Here is a 16613-nt window from a genome sequence, read left to right as displayed (position 1 = left end):
GGGCTGTTATTTAGGAATTAACCAGTGTGTCCTGAATTTTAGTGTTTCAGTTCAAATTTTCAGGACAAAAATGACCTGAATTGTTCTGAAGTTAAGATTTTTAGTTTAAAATTTCAGGACAAAATAAGTACTGGTTAATCTCTAAATAGCATCCATGAGAATATGGCTATATGTGCACTTGCCCCTAAATTTGGTGCTTATGGCTAAAGGAGCCCAACCAGAGGCAGCCCAATAATTCCTGAAGAATAATGAACATATGGGCTATAAGAACAAATCGGATTTTGATGGTCAAAATATCTGTTGTTAATGTCATTGCTCCAGTTCGAGACATTTTGCATGACCTGATCGAGCAAGCAAAACTATCTCAAAGGTGCAAGCAATATATACCTTGCTTTTCCTAAGTAAGGGCTCAAATAATTGTACACTTGCATTATAAGGTCGCATCTGGTAAAAACTTATCTGTACGGGTGTTTACCCAAAATTATACTATAAATTTATCATAGTTAAGTGATAAACTAAGGTGAGAATGTATATTAATAAACAATAGTTTAGTAATAACCATGTAAATATTTACTGGTCGCATCTCATAACTAGAAGCTAATTTATAAGTTTGGAAGAGAGATTAATTAGGTCACATCTCGCTATATGTCTTTAAAAAACGTATGCACTGATTAAAGAAAGGAAAATCCCTACAAAAGTGCTCCTTTCTTTTTGATAGGGAGGTACATTGGTTCATTCATCTTCGTTTAAACAGCTAATCTCTCTTTCATTATACCCAAAAAAAATTACATATAAGAGAATTTGGTAGTGTAAAGAGAGCAAAATAGACATTACTTCGCTAGGTTGGAGGGAAAAAAAAATTGTTCATAGCTTAAAGTTGGAAATGAAATTTTCTGTTGCAAAGAATCAAATTTCAACTGCTTAGTCGTCACGACAGGTCCTTCAATTGACAAGTCTACGTAACCTATTCATTTATCCCTTCCGATGTGGCTGTTTCCTCGGTAGCTTATCTAAACAAAATCAACTATAAAAAAATGTAAAAATTGTATAGTTTGTGTTCTCCTTATCAGCTTATCAATTATCATATATGTGATCGTCACATATAAGTGGAGTTGAACCTTTTCGGAACCAACATAGTCATATATTAATTTGCAGGCAAGACTTTTAGTCAAACAAGGTAATATCACAATTAGAACAATAGAATCGCAAGTTGAATTTTGCTGAACTCCCAAGTCTTAATCAATTAGATTTTCTTTGTCCTGTTAACTGTGCTTAAAAAGAAAAAATATTGTAATTGTTATAAGAAAAATCAAATTATGGTGGATGTCTACTCTTCCTCTATGATCTTCTCAAATGCTTAATGACATATTCAATAACATATTTCTATGCTTAATGACATATTCAATGACATATTTTTCTTCATTTTTCATGCCTATATAAAGGCCCTTGTAATAGATAGGAAAATACACACAATTGAAGAAGAAATAAAAATCTCTCTTCTCTTTCTCTCTATATTTCTTAGTTTGTTTTTTTTCTTGTTCTATATTGTTACTTTGAGCTATATTTCATAACACGTTATCAGCACGAAGTCTCTAACCTCAAGGTTGAATTCCACTTATGTATTACAAGCACGTCTTTCTGCTACAGCAACAAGTCCGAACTTTAAACCATATAAGTTTATATCAATATTTGGAATAAGCAATGGTCCGGTTATTAGAAAATTAGTATTTATGTGGCTACTAAGGATGTCACATTGTTAAATTTTCATGAACTAAATAATAGATGACATGCGGTATACTAAATAATCTACAAAATTAAAATTATACTTTATTATGTATGCTTATGGTTTTACCTTATAATACGATTTTAGTATGCCTAGTATAATGATTATACATTAGCTTACTGTCATATATAATAATATAATGATAATAATACTCGTAACTATTTTATTTTAATAAGATAAAATATTAGTACAAGAAGTATGTACTACACCAAATTTTTCATTGATGATATTTCTTATCAAATTAACATGTTGAATCATTTCTATATGGAAAGCATATAGTAGTAGATAAATGCTATATCTCTTTGTTTTTCTAGAGAGCATAATACTTAGTTTCCACAAAAGTGCATGGTAACTAGTAGTACTATATTATTCTATTTGATACATTATTTTTTTTTAATGTTTTGGTCATATCACTTTCATCTTGAAGTAAGCTTATTGCAGCAAAGACCACATGTGAATTTTTAATATTATTTTTTATTTTCATATATCTGTTTGACACTAATTACTTAGCTGATTTGAGTAGATGAAAGTCTGTTGTTGAGAATTATATCCAAATGACATTATGAAGAGTTTAACTCAAGAGGTAAGTATTTCTTTCGTATTTGAAATTATTTTTGTCCTTTGCTATTAATGATATCAACTTCAATGAGTTCAAGTCTCAATACACCATGAGGGTAAGACATCAGGATCAAGTCTTGATGCTCCATGATGATAAGAGTTGGGCTTGAGTCCCAATTCATTATGGCCTAACATGCCTTTATGTTTGAGTCTCACTATACCATATTGATGATATAATGATGACTAAAGAAAAATAATATATTTTTCATGAAAAGGCATGAATATTGCCCCACTTGATTTGCTCCATTATTGAAGTGAATGTGGTAGCGGCGCATAATAAGTCTAAATGAAGACAAGTGGTTGAATAATGAACGTGGATATTCCAAAGACCAAAATAATAATAATCACCACTATGATTATAAAAGGAGAACAATAAGGGTTCTCAAAATAGTCCTTCAAAATGTGAAGGCAATATTTACCATCAAATTGATATGAAAAATAATAAAGCACGCCGCTGATTATGATCCATTTCTTGAAGAGAATGTGACTTGTGATAAGCATTGAGAATGTAGACCCATTCCTAACGGTGAATGTGGTAATATGTGATAAAAGTAATGAATAAAGACATGAAATGCATGATTAGATGAATACCACACAACTCACCTCTAAGGGAGGTTTGAGTAAAATAAAGAGAATAAATATTATTGTGTGGTTACATGAATATGTCATTGGTCGCGTACATGTGATACGCCAAAAAATAATTTAGTGTGCCTTATAAAAGGTTATTAAAGGCAAAATTAAAGCAAGAAATGATTTTGCTTATGATGATTTTGACCATGATAATTTGTTATGATATAATTTTCTCCGTGAAGGAGACATTTACCATATGAATGGTGTGACAAAAAATCTTGTAGTACAAAATTTGTTAAGAGCTCCGGAAAAATTAATTTGTTACTACCCAGATAAATAAAATTATTCACGACATTGATATTGTAAAGTCTCAAAAGAAATTTTTTGAGTTTCAAATGTATAAGTCAAAGTGGTTTGGATATTGAGACTATAAATGAAAGGAATATTGAATATCTTCATATTTCTATAATCATAACGGGTAAATATAAAAGATTATCCGATTTTCTTTCTATTTGTACTACATAAATATAAGCATGATGATGGAATCATATGTAACAAATAAACTAGAGGTTTACTGAAACAAATATTAGTTGGCATGACCGGTTGACCATCTCAGTTTAATTATGATGCGAAAAATTAATTGAGAATTACATTGGAATATATTGAAGAAATATAAGATTCTTCAAGAATTCTCTTGTGCTGCTTATTCTCATGATATACCAGTTAAGGTTAGGATTGAATCCCTTGATTTTTGGAACGAATAAAAGGTGATAAATATATGGGTTCAGTCACCTTCCATGTGGACCGTTTACTATTATATAATTTTAATAGATGTATCTATTCTTTGGTCACATGTGCATTTGTTATCAACTTGCAGTTTGGCTTTTGCAAGATTGATTGCTCAAATTATTAGAGCACGGTTCCAGAATATAAATTATGATGATTTATCTTGATAATACTGGTTTAAATCCAAGTTGGTTTAGCAGAAATTATATGCCTCCAATTATATCTAAACCATTGGTTATGAGAACAAAACTGCCAAAATAAAATTTGGTATGTGATGTATTATTTAATATATAACAGCACTTGTACACATCTAGCCAAGTTATGATAAGCTTTCCCTATCACAATCGGTTCAGGGTCAGGAACCAAATAATTTCCATCTAGAAATATGAATGTGCTATATGATTTAGTTGTTCCACCACAATGCACAAAGATGGATCCCCAAATAAGGCTAGGGATATGTGTTGGTGAACCCAACAATAGGGGAAGAAAATGGGCAGCTGAAAAAGTAATGCATGTAATGAATTATTATGAGTACATTTAGATCCTCGTACGAGAAAATGGGAACTTGAAGTTCAAGTGATAATTCATTTGCAAAATATTATCAGTCGTATTTGCTGACCCAAAGCTAAATGTCATATTCAGTTGCTAATGCTCCAAATAAAATTAAGTTCATAATGAATAGAGTCTATGGCATGCATGAAGCATAATAGACTAATCGGTTCCAAAGATAAAACTCCTTGAAGAAGGAGAGGAGCAAATGTTCAAGATGGTCATAATAAGGAGGCAAGTGCTCTAGAAGAGCACCACGACATAACACTTCATAAGACCTCATGGGAGAGGCTCAAGTACCTGAAAATAATAAGATAAAGAGATCTCAATAAGTTATGTCTTTATTGGGTAATAGTAGAACCAATATAAAATGACCGTCGACGATATTGTTAATATAATGTAGCGCTCAATATTATTAATATTGACGAGGATCTTGAGCTCAAATCTATCATGAAATTTGGACAGATAAATGATATGCCAAATGAAAAATACGCAATGAAAATTGATTACACCTAAAAAATATGAAGTTAGACGGATAGTCCCAACACCTGAAAGTATAAAGCCAGTGGAGGTATAAATGTGTTCTTGTGCGAAACAAAAAGGTCAAGTCGATAGACATAAAGACGACTTGTGTCACAAGAAGATTTGTAAATATCCTGGCATTGATTATATAGAGACATATTCTCCTATGGTGGATGTCGCCATTTCAAGTTTTAATCTTGCAATACAAGAAAAATGTGATATGCGTATAATGGAAATCTTTGAAGGATTTAAATTGTTCTGAAACATATTAAGGTTTTCAAGAAATTTATTAAATAAATCTTCAAAAATCCTTATACGGATTGAAACAATTAAGGCGCATGTGGTATAATCACCTGAGTGAGTACCTGTTGAAAGAAGGGTACAAGAATGATTCAATTTGTCCTTGTGTCTTCATAAAAAGATCTGGATCTAAATTTGTTATAATCACCATGTATGTTGATGATTTAAATATCATTGGAACTCCTAGGGAGCTTCCTAAATCAGTAGAGCTTCCTAAAGCAGTAGACTATTTAAAGAAAGGATTTGAAATAAAATATCTTGGAAAGACAAAATTTTGACTTGGTCTACAAATTGAGTATATGAAAGATGGAATTTTTGTCCATCAATCAACATACACTAAAAAGATTTTAAAGCGATTTTATATGGATAAAGCACATCCAATCCGACCTCATGAAAATAACGAAGAGCTTCTTGGTCCCGAAGTACCATATCTTAGTGCAATTGGTGCACTAATGTATCTTTCTAACATTACAAGGTTTGACATAACTTTTTCAGTTAATGTCTTAACAAGATATAACTCTGCTCCTACAAGGAGACATTAGAATGGAATCAAACACATATTGCGGTATCTAAAAAGGACTACCGATATGGGATTATTTTATGGCAATGATTATAGTCCCGATCTTGTTGGTTATGCCGATACTGGGTATTTATCTGACCCACACAAGGCTCGATCTCAAACAGGCTATGTGTTTACATATGGAGGCACTGTCATATCTTGGCGATCGACTAAGCAATCATTCGTGGCTACTTCATCTAATCATGCTGAGATAATTGTTATTCATGAAGCAAGTCGAGAATGTGTATGGTTGAGGTCTATAATACACCTTATTCGAGACAAATGTGGTTTGAAGTGTGACAAACTACCCACAATTTTGTATGAAGACAATGCAGCATGCATAGCCCAATTGAAGGGAGGATTCATAAAAGGGGATAGGACAAAGCAAATTTCACCAGAGTTATTTTTCACACATGATCTTCAAAAGAATGGTGATATCAATGTGCAACAGATCCGTTCAAGTTATAATATGGCTGACTTGTTCACCAAATCTCTACCGACGTCAACCTTCAAGAAACTAGTGTACAAGATTGGGATATGAAGGCTCAAGGATGTGAATTGATACTCTCATCAGGGGGGTTAATACGCGTTGTACTCTTTTTCCCTTACAAGGTTTTGTCCCACTGGATTTTTCTTGCAAGGTTTTTAACGAGGCAACCAAAAGGCGTATTTCTAAACATGCGTACTTTTTTTCCTTCACTAGGATTTTTTCCCATAGGGTTTTTTCCTAATAAGGTTTTAACGAGGCACGTTATCTATGGACATCCAAGGGGGAGTGTTATAAGAAAAATCAAATTATGGTGGATGTCTACTCTTCCTCCATGATCTTCTCAAATGCTTAATGACATATTCAATGTCATATTTTTCTTCACTTTTCATGCCTATATAAAGGTCTTGTAATAGATAAGAAAATACACACAATTGAAGAAGAAATAAAAATCTCTCATCTCTTTCTCTCTATATCTCTTAGCTTATTTTTTTTCTTGTTCTATATTGTTACTTTGAGCTATATTTCATAACATTAATTTCTTATACTATTTATTATTCATAACGAGCTCACACAATATATTATAGCTTTCATATTTCTAGCATTTTGCTGGACCATTTGGAGCTAGAGGATCATCACGAGTGATGTCATTCTGATACTGTCTTTTTGATTCATTGAAATTTTTAATATAAATGTATGACTATTATATTATAGTTAAAGAATTAAAGGGTCGTTTGGTACAAGAGATAAGGATAATAATCCCGAAATAGTTAATCATATGAGATATCATTGATTTATCCTACCATTATGCCAAACAACCCCTAAATATGTTTAAAAGGACTAGGATATCGACGTCTAAATTGCGACAATAAATTAAATAATTTGATATATGTAATTTGATATGTTATGTGCCTTTGTGTTTTGATGATTTAACAAACTTCATATGAAAAATAGATAGGGAACCTGATACAAAGTCTCTCCGTGCTCAGAATAACAAGTCACATGTCTGGTACAAGTTCCAATGAAATCAGTTAAGGGAACAACAGAGGGAACAGATGGCTATCAACTCCACCGGTCACAGTACAAGTCAACTCTTTACAGCTGTTAAAGTTGTTGCACTGCATACGCAACAGTGCAACAGTCATTATTGAAGCATGTTGTGTACCGGACACTTGCTTGCATCATCCTAGTGACATCACTTATATATTACCAACATGAGGTAAGGGATTACACACACTTGCAAACATCAAAACATAATTTACTCTCAAGTGTGCAGCCACCTTCATTCACTCAAGGCTTGAAGAATAAAGCAACAACAGAACAATGGACCAAATCCCAGCATTGAGTACATCGTGTGTCCTTAGTATTGTCGTATCTTTGTTAATGTAATTCACTTGTAACTCCTACTCAACTTAGTTAGAAGTATCTCGTAGGATACCTTTGTAAATCATAAATCGTGTTGTGTTTGACTAGAGTTAGTCAAAGTGGTGAGCTTTGTAATAGAGTTATTACAAAGAGGCTTGCAATATAGTTATTGCAAGTAGGTGAGGGATTAAGAGTTTAATTCCTAGGTTATAATAGGTTGTAATTTAAAGTTTCTTGGTTAGTAAAGTTGAAATCCTACAAGTGTAGATCGTGGTTTTTAATTCCGTGAGCTGGGAGTGTTTTACGTAAAATATTGTTGTGTTATTTACTTACCGTTGTGTGTGTGTTTTGTGAGAACTGATAGAAAACTAGGTTACCTATACAGTTCGGTGGACTCTTAGTTTACATCAATTAGTATCAGAGCAGGTTCTTTCTATAAGGCTAATACCTAGAAAGGATCTACATGGCTGCTTCACCAAATTTTGAAGAAGGTCAATCAACCAACAGACCACCAAGATTCAATAGACAATACTATGGATGGTGGAAGAAAAGAATGCATGATTCTATCATGCTGAAGATTCGGATCTTTGGGATGTCATTTGTGATGGACCCTTTGTGCCTATGAAAATCATTGGCGAGACAGCTGTCCAAGTTCCAAAGACAAGGAAGGAGTACAATGATGCCGATCGCAAAGCTATCGAGAAAAACTTTCGAGCAAAGAAGATCATCGTCTGTGGTATTGGACCAGATGAGTACAACCGAATCTCAGTGTGTCAATATGCCAAGGAGATGTGGGATGCTCTCCAAACCGCACATGAAGGTACAACTCAAGTCAAGCAGTCAAAAATTGACTTACTCACTACTGAGTATGAACTCTTCAAGATGAAGGAGGATGAGTCCATTCAGGACATGCATACTCGCTTCACTTCCATCATCATTGAGTTTCATTCTCTAGGAGAGATTATCCCAAGTAACAAACTGGTCAGAAAAATACTTAGTGTGTTACTTGGTTCTTGGGAGAGCAAAGTCAATGCTATCGTGGAGGCAAGGGATCTGCAAAAGCTGATGATTGACGAACTCATTGAAAATCTGAAGACCTACAAAATGAAGAAGAAAAAGGATCATGAAAGAAGAGAAGAACCTGGTTCTCAAAGCAGACAACAGTAACTCAAGTGGTGATGATACTGACATTGCCTATTTGACATGGAGGTTTCAGAAAATGGTCCATAGAAATTGAGGTATTAAGAAAAAGGGCAGCTCTAGCAGAACAAAAGGCTATGATTGCTGCCACAAATGCCAGAAACCCGGACATTTTATCAAAGATTGTCCTCTCCACAAGCAGAACCATTACAAGCAAAACATAGGCGAGTCGTCCAAGTGAAACCTAGTTCCCTACAGGAAATGTCACAACCCAATTTCTCTTATAGGCGTGATGGTGCCTAACGTCGCCGCTAGGCAAGCCTACGATGAAGTTACTACATGATTTCTTCTTTTAACCAATTTCCAAGTAATTAAATCCCATTTGTTTAAAATTTGAGAAATGGAGAGTCAATGGTAAAAATGAAAACATTGAATGCAGCATAAACATGTAAATACCCCAAAATCGCAAAATCTACTAGAGTGTGTGCCAAGATCTGGTGTCACAAGTGTATGAGCACTAGTAGAATATACAAAACTCTAACTAATGTATGAAATAATATAGACATGGAATAAATACAAAAGAAAGGCTCTAGGTACTACAGAACGACTCAGGATGCAGCTCACCACTAGGCCTCCGGGTAACGGGGGTGTGCGCCGGTATGTCCACTAGATGCACCTGCCTCAGATCTTGCACGGTTAGTGCAGAAGTGTAGCGTGAGTATATAAACAACATGTACCCAGTAAGTATCAAGTCTAGCCTCGAAGAAGTAGTGACTAGGGGTCGATATCGACACTTACTATGGGCTATAAATAAAAATACGGAAATCATAAATAAGCATGGACTATGTAAGTAATTAATACCACACAGTAACAAGCAGTGAATCAATTCATGTACTTTAAATAATAGTAACCACTCAAGCCATAAATTAATATGAAGTAAAACTTAGGCTTGGAGTATTATCACGCATGATTTATGCCGAGGTTGTACGGCCCGATCCAGAAATATATTGTGCACTGCCGAGGGTCGAACGGCACGAACCATAGATGCATCTATTAACCTGTCGAGGCGAACGGCCCGCTCCCGTAAGAGTAGAGGAAAGTTTACCTCGCTCGTGGAAATACTTGCGACGCGAGTGAACATAAAATTGTCAGAGTTCTCATAAAATCCTTAAATTCTTTCCAAACACAAGAAATCTAAACTAGAGACTTTAAATATTTAAATCCTTAATCTCAGCTCATTTCAAAGCAGTAAATATGCATAACCAACATAATAGTCAAAACAAGGCATGGTGTAGACCTAAGTCTACCCGTACATCATGTAAAATATAGCTAGGCAAGGACTCTCGTCACCTAGTGCGTACGTAGCTCCCCACACATATCATTCACAACAAAGATACACCTAAGGGGAAGAGTTCCTTTTTACAAGGTTAGGCAAGAGACTTACCACGTATCAAAGCTTACTTTCTGGTCCACAGTTTTGCTTTAAACCCTCAACTCGGTGCCAAACGACTCGAAACTAGTCAAATATTACATAGAATAATCAATACGTGCTCAAAAGTTCATATTCTAGCTATTAAAGTGATTACCCAATCCCAAATTGGAAGAATTCCTAAAATTCACCCTGGGCCCACGTGCTCGGATTTCGAAAATTTTTGAAGGAAATCATTACCCATAACCTTAGGAACTCAAGTATACAATTTTTATCCCATTCGAAAAACCATTTTCATGGTTAAAATCTCATTTTTATCAAAACCTAGGTTTTTCATCTAAACCCTTGATTTTCACAATTTATATATTATAATCTACCCATAATCTATGTATTAAACTTACATTAGGTGGGAATTACTTACGTCAAAGTGATAGGTGAAAACTCCTCTCCAAAAGCTCCAAAATTCACCCCAAGAATGAAGAAAATGAGTCAAAATACTCAAACCCCGATTTAAATGAAGGTTCTACCTTCTGTGATTTTTGCACTTGCGGAGGTACGCCCGCTTCTACAGTCCCGCATCAGCGGAAAAATCCTCGCAGATGCGGTCTCTTCCAGTTGAGCCAAAATCTGCACCTGCGGACCATTTTCCCGCTTCTGCGACTCCCGCGTCGCGTCTGCGGCTTAATCCATCGCACTTGCGCGCCCGCAGGTGCGCCCAATAACTCCGCTTCTGCGGCTTCTGAGCTGCCCCCCACTGGAATGATTTTGCGGCTTCTTGCTCGCTTCTATGAGATTGCACCTACGGCTGTCCATGCGCAGGTGCGGTTACACCAGAGGCTAGAAGCTTCAATCATTGCTCCTAAGTTCAAATTTGGTTCGAGCCTCGTCCGATTAACACCCAGGGCCCCCAATGCCCCGCCTGAACATACCAACAAGTTTGAAATTGTAAAACGGACTCGTTCAAACCCTCAGAACGCATAAAACAATATCAAAACAAAGAATCATACCCCAAACCAAATTGATTCAACTCAAGAACTTCAAGTTCTTCAAACTTACTCCGAACGTACCGAATCATACTAAAACTACTCGGAATCACACTAAATTTTGCGTGTAAGTCTTAAATCACCATACAGAACTATTCCCAGGCTCGGAATTCCAAATGGACCTCGATAACACAAGAACCTACTCCAACCCAAATTTAAAGAACATTAAAACCTTCAAATAGTGAACTTTAACTATCAAGCGCCGAAACGCTCCCAGGTCTTCCAAAACCCGATTCGAACAAACGCCCAAGTCCAAAATCATCATACTAACCTATTGGAACCGTCAAATCTTGATTCCGAGGTCGTTTACTCAAGACATTGACCGAAGTCAAACTTAGCCTTTTTTAAGTCAAACTAAGGAACCAAGTGTTCCGATTTCAACCTGAACCCTTCCAAATCCCGAACTAACCATCTCCGCAAGTCATAAAATAGTAAAAGCACATACGAGGAGTCTTATTTAGGGGAGCGGGATTCTAGAAAGCAAAATGACCGGTTGGGTCGTTACATTCTCCATCTCTTAAATAAACGTTCGTCCTCGAACTGGTCTAGAATCATACGTGAAGCGCCGAATAAGTGTGGATATTTGCTCTGCATGACCTCCCCGGCCTCCCAAGTCACCTCCTCGACTGGTTGGCCTCTCCACTAAACTTTTACCACATAAATCTTCTTGGACCTCAACTGGCAAACCTGCCTGTGAGCAATGGCAACCGGTTCCTACTCATAACCCAGGCTTTCATCTAGCTGAACCGTGCTGAAGTCTAACACATGCGACCTTTCGGCATGATACCTCCGAAGCATAGACACATTTAAAACCGGATGAACTCCAGATATACTGGGAGGCAAAGCAAGCTCATAAGCAACCTCCCTAAATCGTTTCAACACCTCAAATGGGCCTATAATCCTTCGGCTAAATTTGACTTTCTTCCCTAATCTCATGATTCCCTTCATCGGCGAGACTTTCAAAATAAGCTCCTCGCTCACCATAAATGATAAATCACGCGCCCTTTGATCCGCATAACTCTTCTAACTGTACTGTGTTGTGCGAAGTCGTTCTTGAATCAACTTTACCTTTTCCAAGGCATCCTTCACCAAATCAGTACCATATAACTTAGCCTCGCCGGGCTCAAACCATCTGATGGGTGAACGACATCGCCGATCATATAATGCCTCAAATGGAGTTATCTCGATACTGGACTGATAACTGTTGTTGTAAGAAAACTCGGCCAAAGGCAAGAACCGATCCCACTACCCTCGAAAGTTAATCACACATGCTCTGAGCATGTCCTCCAAGATCTGAATTGTCCGCTCCGACTGCCCGTCGGTGTGCGGATGAAAAGTTGTGCTGAGCTCTACCCGGGTCCCCAACTCACTCTGTACTGCTCTCCAGAAATGTGAAGTAAACTAAGGGCCTCTATCTGATATGATGGAAACAGGCACACCATGCAACCGAACTATCTCCTGAATGTAAATCTGGGCCAACCTCTCTGAAGTATACCTGGTCACAACCGGAATGAAGTGTACCGACTTGGTCAACCTATCAACAATGACCCAAACTGCATCAAAATTCCGCAAGGTCCGCGGCAACCCAACTACAAAGTCTATAGTAATGCGCTCCCATTTCCACTCAAGTATAGTCATCCGCTGAAGTAGGCCACCTAGCCTATGATGCTCATACTTGACCTGCTGGCAATTTAGACACCTTGCAACATACTTAACTATGTCCTTCTTCATCCGACGCCCCCAATAATGCTGCCTCAGGTTGCGATACATCTTCATATCACCTGGATGAATATAATACCAAGAACTGTGTGATTCCTCTAGGATCTTCTCCCTCGGGCCATCAACATTAAGAACACATAGGCGACCCTGAAGTCGCAAAATACCATCCTCACTGATAGTAACCCCCCTAAACCACCCTGTAGTACCGTCTCTCTGAGAACCAACAAGTGCAGATCATCAAGCTGGGCGACAACGCATGCAAGAATTTGGCTGGGCTCTAAAATATCCAACCTCACAATTCTATTAGCTAAGGACTGAATGTCCAAAGCTAGTGGCCTCTCCTCCACTGAAATGAATGCCAAACTACCTATACTCTCTGCCTTTCTGCTCAAGGCATCTGCAACTACATTCCCCTTGCTCGGGTGATAAAGGATGGTGATATCATAATCTTTCAGTAACTTAAGCCACATGCACTGCCTCAAATTGAGATCCCTCTGCTTGAACAAATGTTGCAGGCTGCGATGATTGGTGTAAACCTCATAGAACACCCTATAAAGATAATGCCTCGTGATCTTAAGAGCATGAATAATCGCTGCCAACACCAAATCATGTACAAGGTAATTCTTCTCGTGGGTATTCAGATGACGTGAAGTATATGTAATAACTCACCCCTCATGCATCAATACATAACCCAAGTCAACACGTGAAGCGTTGCAATACACCGTATACATCCCTGAACTGGAAGGAAACACTAACACCAGTGCTGAAGTCAAGGCGGTCTTAAGCTTCTGAAAGCTCGCCTCACAATCGTCGGACCATAGGAACAGAGCACCCTTCTGGGTCAATCTCGTCAAAGGTGCTGCAATAGATGAGAAGCCCTCCACAAACAGATGATAATAACCTGTTAACCCTATGAAGCTTCTGATCTCAGTCGTTGTGGTTGGACGAGGCCAACTCTGAACTGCCTCGATCTTCTTAGGATCAACCTTCATACCCTCGCCCGATATAACATGTCTCAAGAATGCCACAGAATCTAGCCCCAACTCATACTTGGAGAACTTAGCATATAGCTTCTGTTCCCGCAAGGTCTGGAGTACCACTCTCAGATGCTGCTCGTGCTCCTCCATGCTACGTGAGTAGATCAAAATATCATCAATGAAGACAATGAGAAACGAATCAATATACGGCCTGAACACCCTGTTCATCAAATCCATAAATGTCGCCAGGGCTTTAGTCAAGCCAAATGACATCACTAAAAACTCATAATGGCCATATCTAGTCCGGAAAGCCATCTTTGGGACATCGGAATCCCGAATCTTTAGCTGATGATACCCCAATCTCAAGTCGATCTCAGAGAACACCCTAACACCCTGCAACTAGTCAAACAAGTCATCAATACGCGGCAACGGGTACTTGTTCTTAATGGTAACCTTGTTCAACTGGCGGTAAACAATGCACATCCGCATAGTCCCATCTTTTTTTTTCACAAATAACACTGGTGCACCCAGGGCGATACACTCGGTCTGACAAACCCTTTTGCTAGCAACTCCTCAAGCTGCTCCTTCATCTTTCTCAGAGCCATGCAGTACGGTGGAATAGATATAGGCTGGGTACCTGGAGCCAAATCAATACAAAAATCAATATCACGATCTAGTGGCATGCCTGGAAGATCAGAAGGAAACATATCGGAGAACTCCCGGACCATGGGCACTGAATCAATTGCCGAAGTCTCTATGGTAGTATCCCGAATATAGGCTAGATAAGCTAAGCACCCCTTCTCGACCATGTGTCGATCCTTCAGAAAAGAGATAACCCGACTAGGTGTACTGACAGACGAACCCTTCCACTCCAATTTAGGAACCTCTGGCATCCCCAGGGTAACAGTCTTGGCATGGCAATGAAGGATGGCGTGATATGGAGATAACCAATCCATTCCCAGGATGACCTCAAATTCGATCATATCAAGCAACAGAAGATCCGCTCGGGTCTTATAACCATAGAAATTAACAATGCAGGACTGGTAGATCCGATCCACAACAACAAAATTGCCCACTGGAGTGGACACATAAACAGGAGTACCCAAGGACTCCCGAGAAACACCCAGGAAATGAGCAAACAAATATGAAACATACAAATAGGTATACCCTGGATCAAATAGTACCGAAGTTTCCCTACCGCAAACAGAAATAATACATGTGATCACGGCATCTGAGGCCACTGCATCTGGTCTAGCCGGAAAAGCATAGAATCTAGCTGGAGCGCCACTTGACTGGCCTTCTCCTGTCTGACCTCCACCTCTAGGACGGCCCCTACCCACCTGACCTCCGCCTCTGGGCGGTCGGACGGCTGATGGGGCAGCTGGTACTGTAATTATAGACTGGTGTCCCCGCTGCACTGCCTTGCCCTGAAGTCTAGGATAAAACCTCTTCATGTGGCTAGGATCCCCACATTCATAACAACCTCTCAGAACTGCGGACTGATGACCAAAAGCCTGACCCCGATGGCCTGAATACCCACTAGAGGATCCCTGAAGAGCTGGCAGGCGGTAAGAACTCTCTGGCACGGCACTAAAATAAGGTCGCACTGGAGCACCCCGAGGAGGCGGCGGTGCTGGATATGTAGGCTTGCTAGACTGACCTCTCACAAACTCACCCATGCCCCCAGCCGGGGCTCTACTGAACTCTCCGGAATACCAAAACCGCGTATCCCTCATAGCCTGCTCCCGAGCACGCTGACGTGCGCCCTCGATCCTCCGAGCTATATCTACAACTAGCTCGTAAGAAGTGCCCATCTCAACCTCTCGGGCCACAGTGGCCTAGCTGGTAGAGTGCAATCTTGCAACAAACCTCCGCGCTCTCTCTGCATTAGTCAGAAGTATCATAAGTGTATGACGAGACAACTCAGAGAATCTCGCCTCATAGTCAGTCACTAACATATGGCCATGTTGGAGCTGCTCAAACTGAAGTCGCAACTCTTCACTCCGAGAGGGTGGAATATATCTGTCCAATAAGAGGCGTGTGAACTGGTCCCAAGTCATGGGAGGAGAACTTTCTGGTCTGCCAAGAAGATATGACTGCCACCATCTACGAGCCCTGCCCTCCAGCTGGAAAGTAGTGAAATCCACCCTGTGAGACTCCAATATCCTCATGTTGTGCAGTCTGTTCATGCACCTCGTGTCACTCACCTCCAAAGACAGGAGGTTATAGCCGGGTCCATCTGTCCATTAGCCTATGCAGATCGCCGGCCGCAGTTGGTATGGGCTCAGGTATGGCTATTGTAACTAGCTGAGCTCCATCCACGGGCAGTGCGCACGGGGTCTGATATACGGCAGCTACATGCCCTGAATCCTGAGCGATAGGGGTCTATGCTCTCCCTCCCGCCTGAGATGTGGTAGGGTCTATTGGAAATAAACCAGCATGAGTCATAGAATCCATGAACTGTAGCATACGACCCATGACCTCCTAGAATCCCAGTGCGGACATGAAATCCATCGGGGTTGGTCCTGGTGCAAGCACTTCACCCTGCTCCCCAATAATGGGATCCTCTACTAGATCCACCGGTGGTGTAACTGGAGCAACTCTAGGATGCCCCCGTCCTTTACCACAAACTGGAGCCCTCCCTCGGCCTCTGCCTCTGCCTCGGCCTCTCGCAACAGGGGGAGCAGCTCCTCCATGGTCTGGTACATCTTTTGTGCACGTTCTCACCATCTGTGAGAGAATGAGAAAAAAAATACTTAGTAATAC

General features: G+C 39.1%; 1 protein-coding gene across 1 annotated transcript; it reads right to left on the bottom strand.

Moving 5' to 3' along the window:
• Positions 1–8707: 8707 nt before the first annotated feature.
• LOC138894775 (uncharacterized) lies at positions 8708–15661 on the bottom strand. Its single transcript, XM_070179501.1, has 4 exons — positions 14403–15661; positions 13540–14067; positions 13035–13419; positions 8708–8923 (listed from the first exon to the last, which is right to left on the bottom strand). The coding sequence occupies exons 1-4, from the start codon at positions 15659–15661 to the stop codon at positions 8708–8710; spliced, it is 2388 nt and encodes a 795-aa protein (XP_070035602.1).
• Positions 15662–16613: the final 952 nt, after the last annotated feature.

This window comes from Nicotiana tomentosiformis, chromosome 6, assembly GCF_000390325.3.
Source record: "Nicotiana tomentosiformis chromosome 6, ASM39032v3, whole genome shotgun sequence".
Lineage (NCBI taxonomy): Eukaryota > Viridiplantae > Streptophyta > Magnoliopsida > Solanales > Solanaceae > Nicotiana > Nicotiana tomentosiformis.
This window is presented reverse-complemented; position numbering and strand designations above follow the sequence as displayed.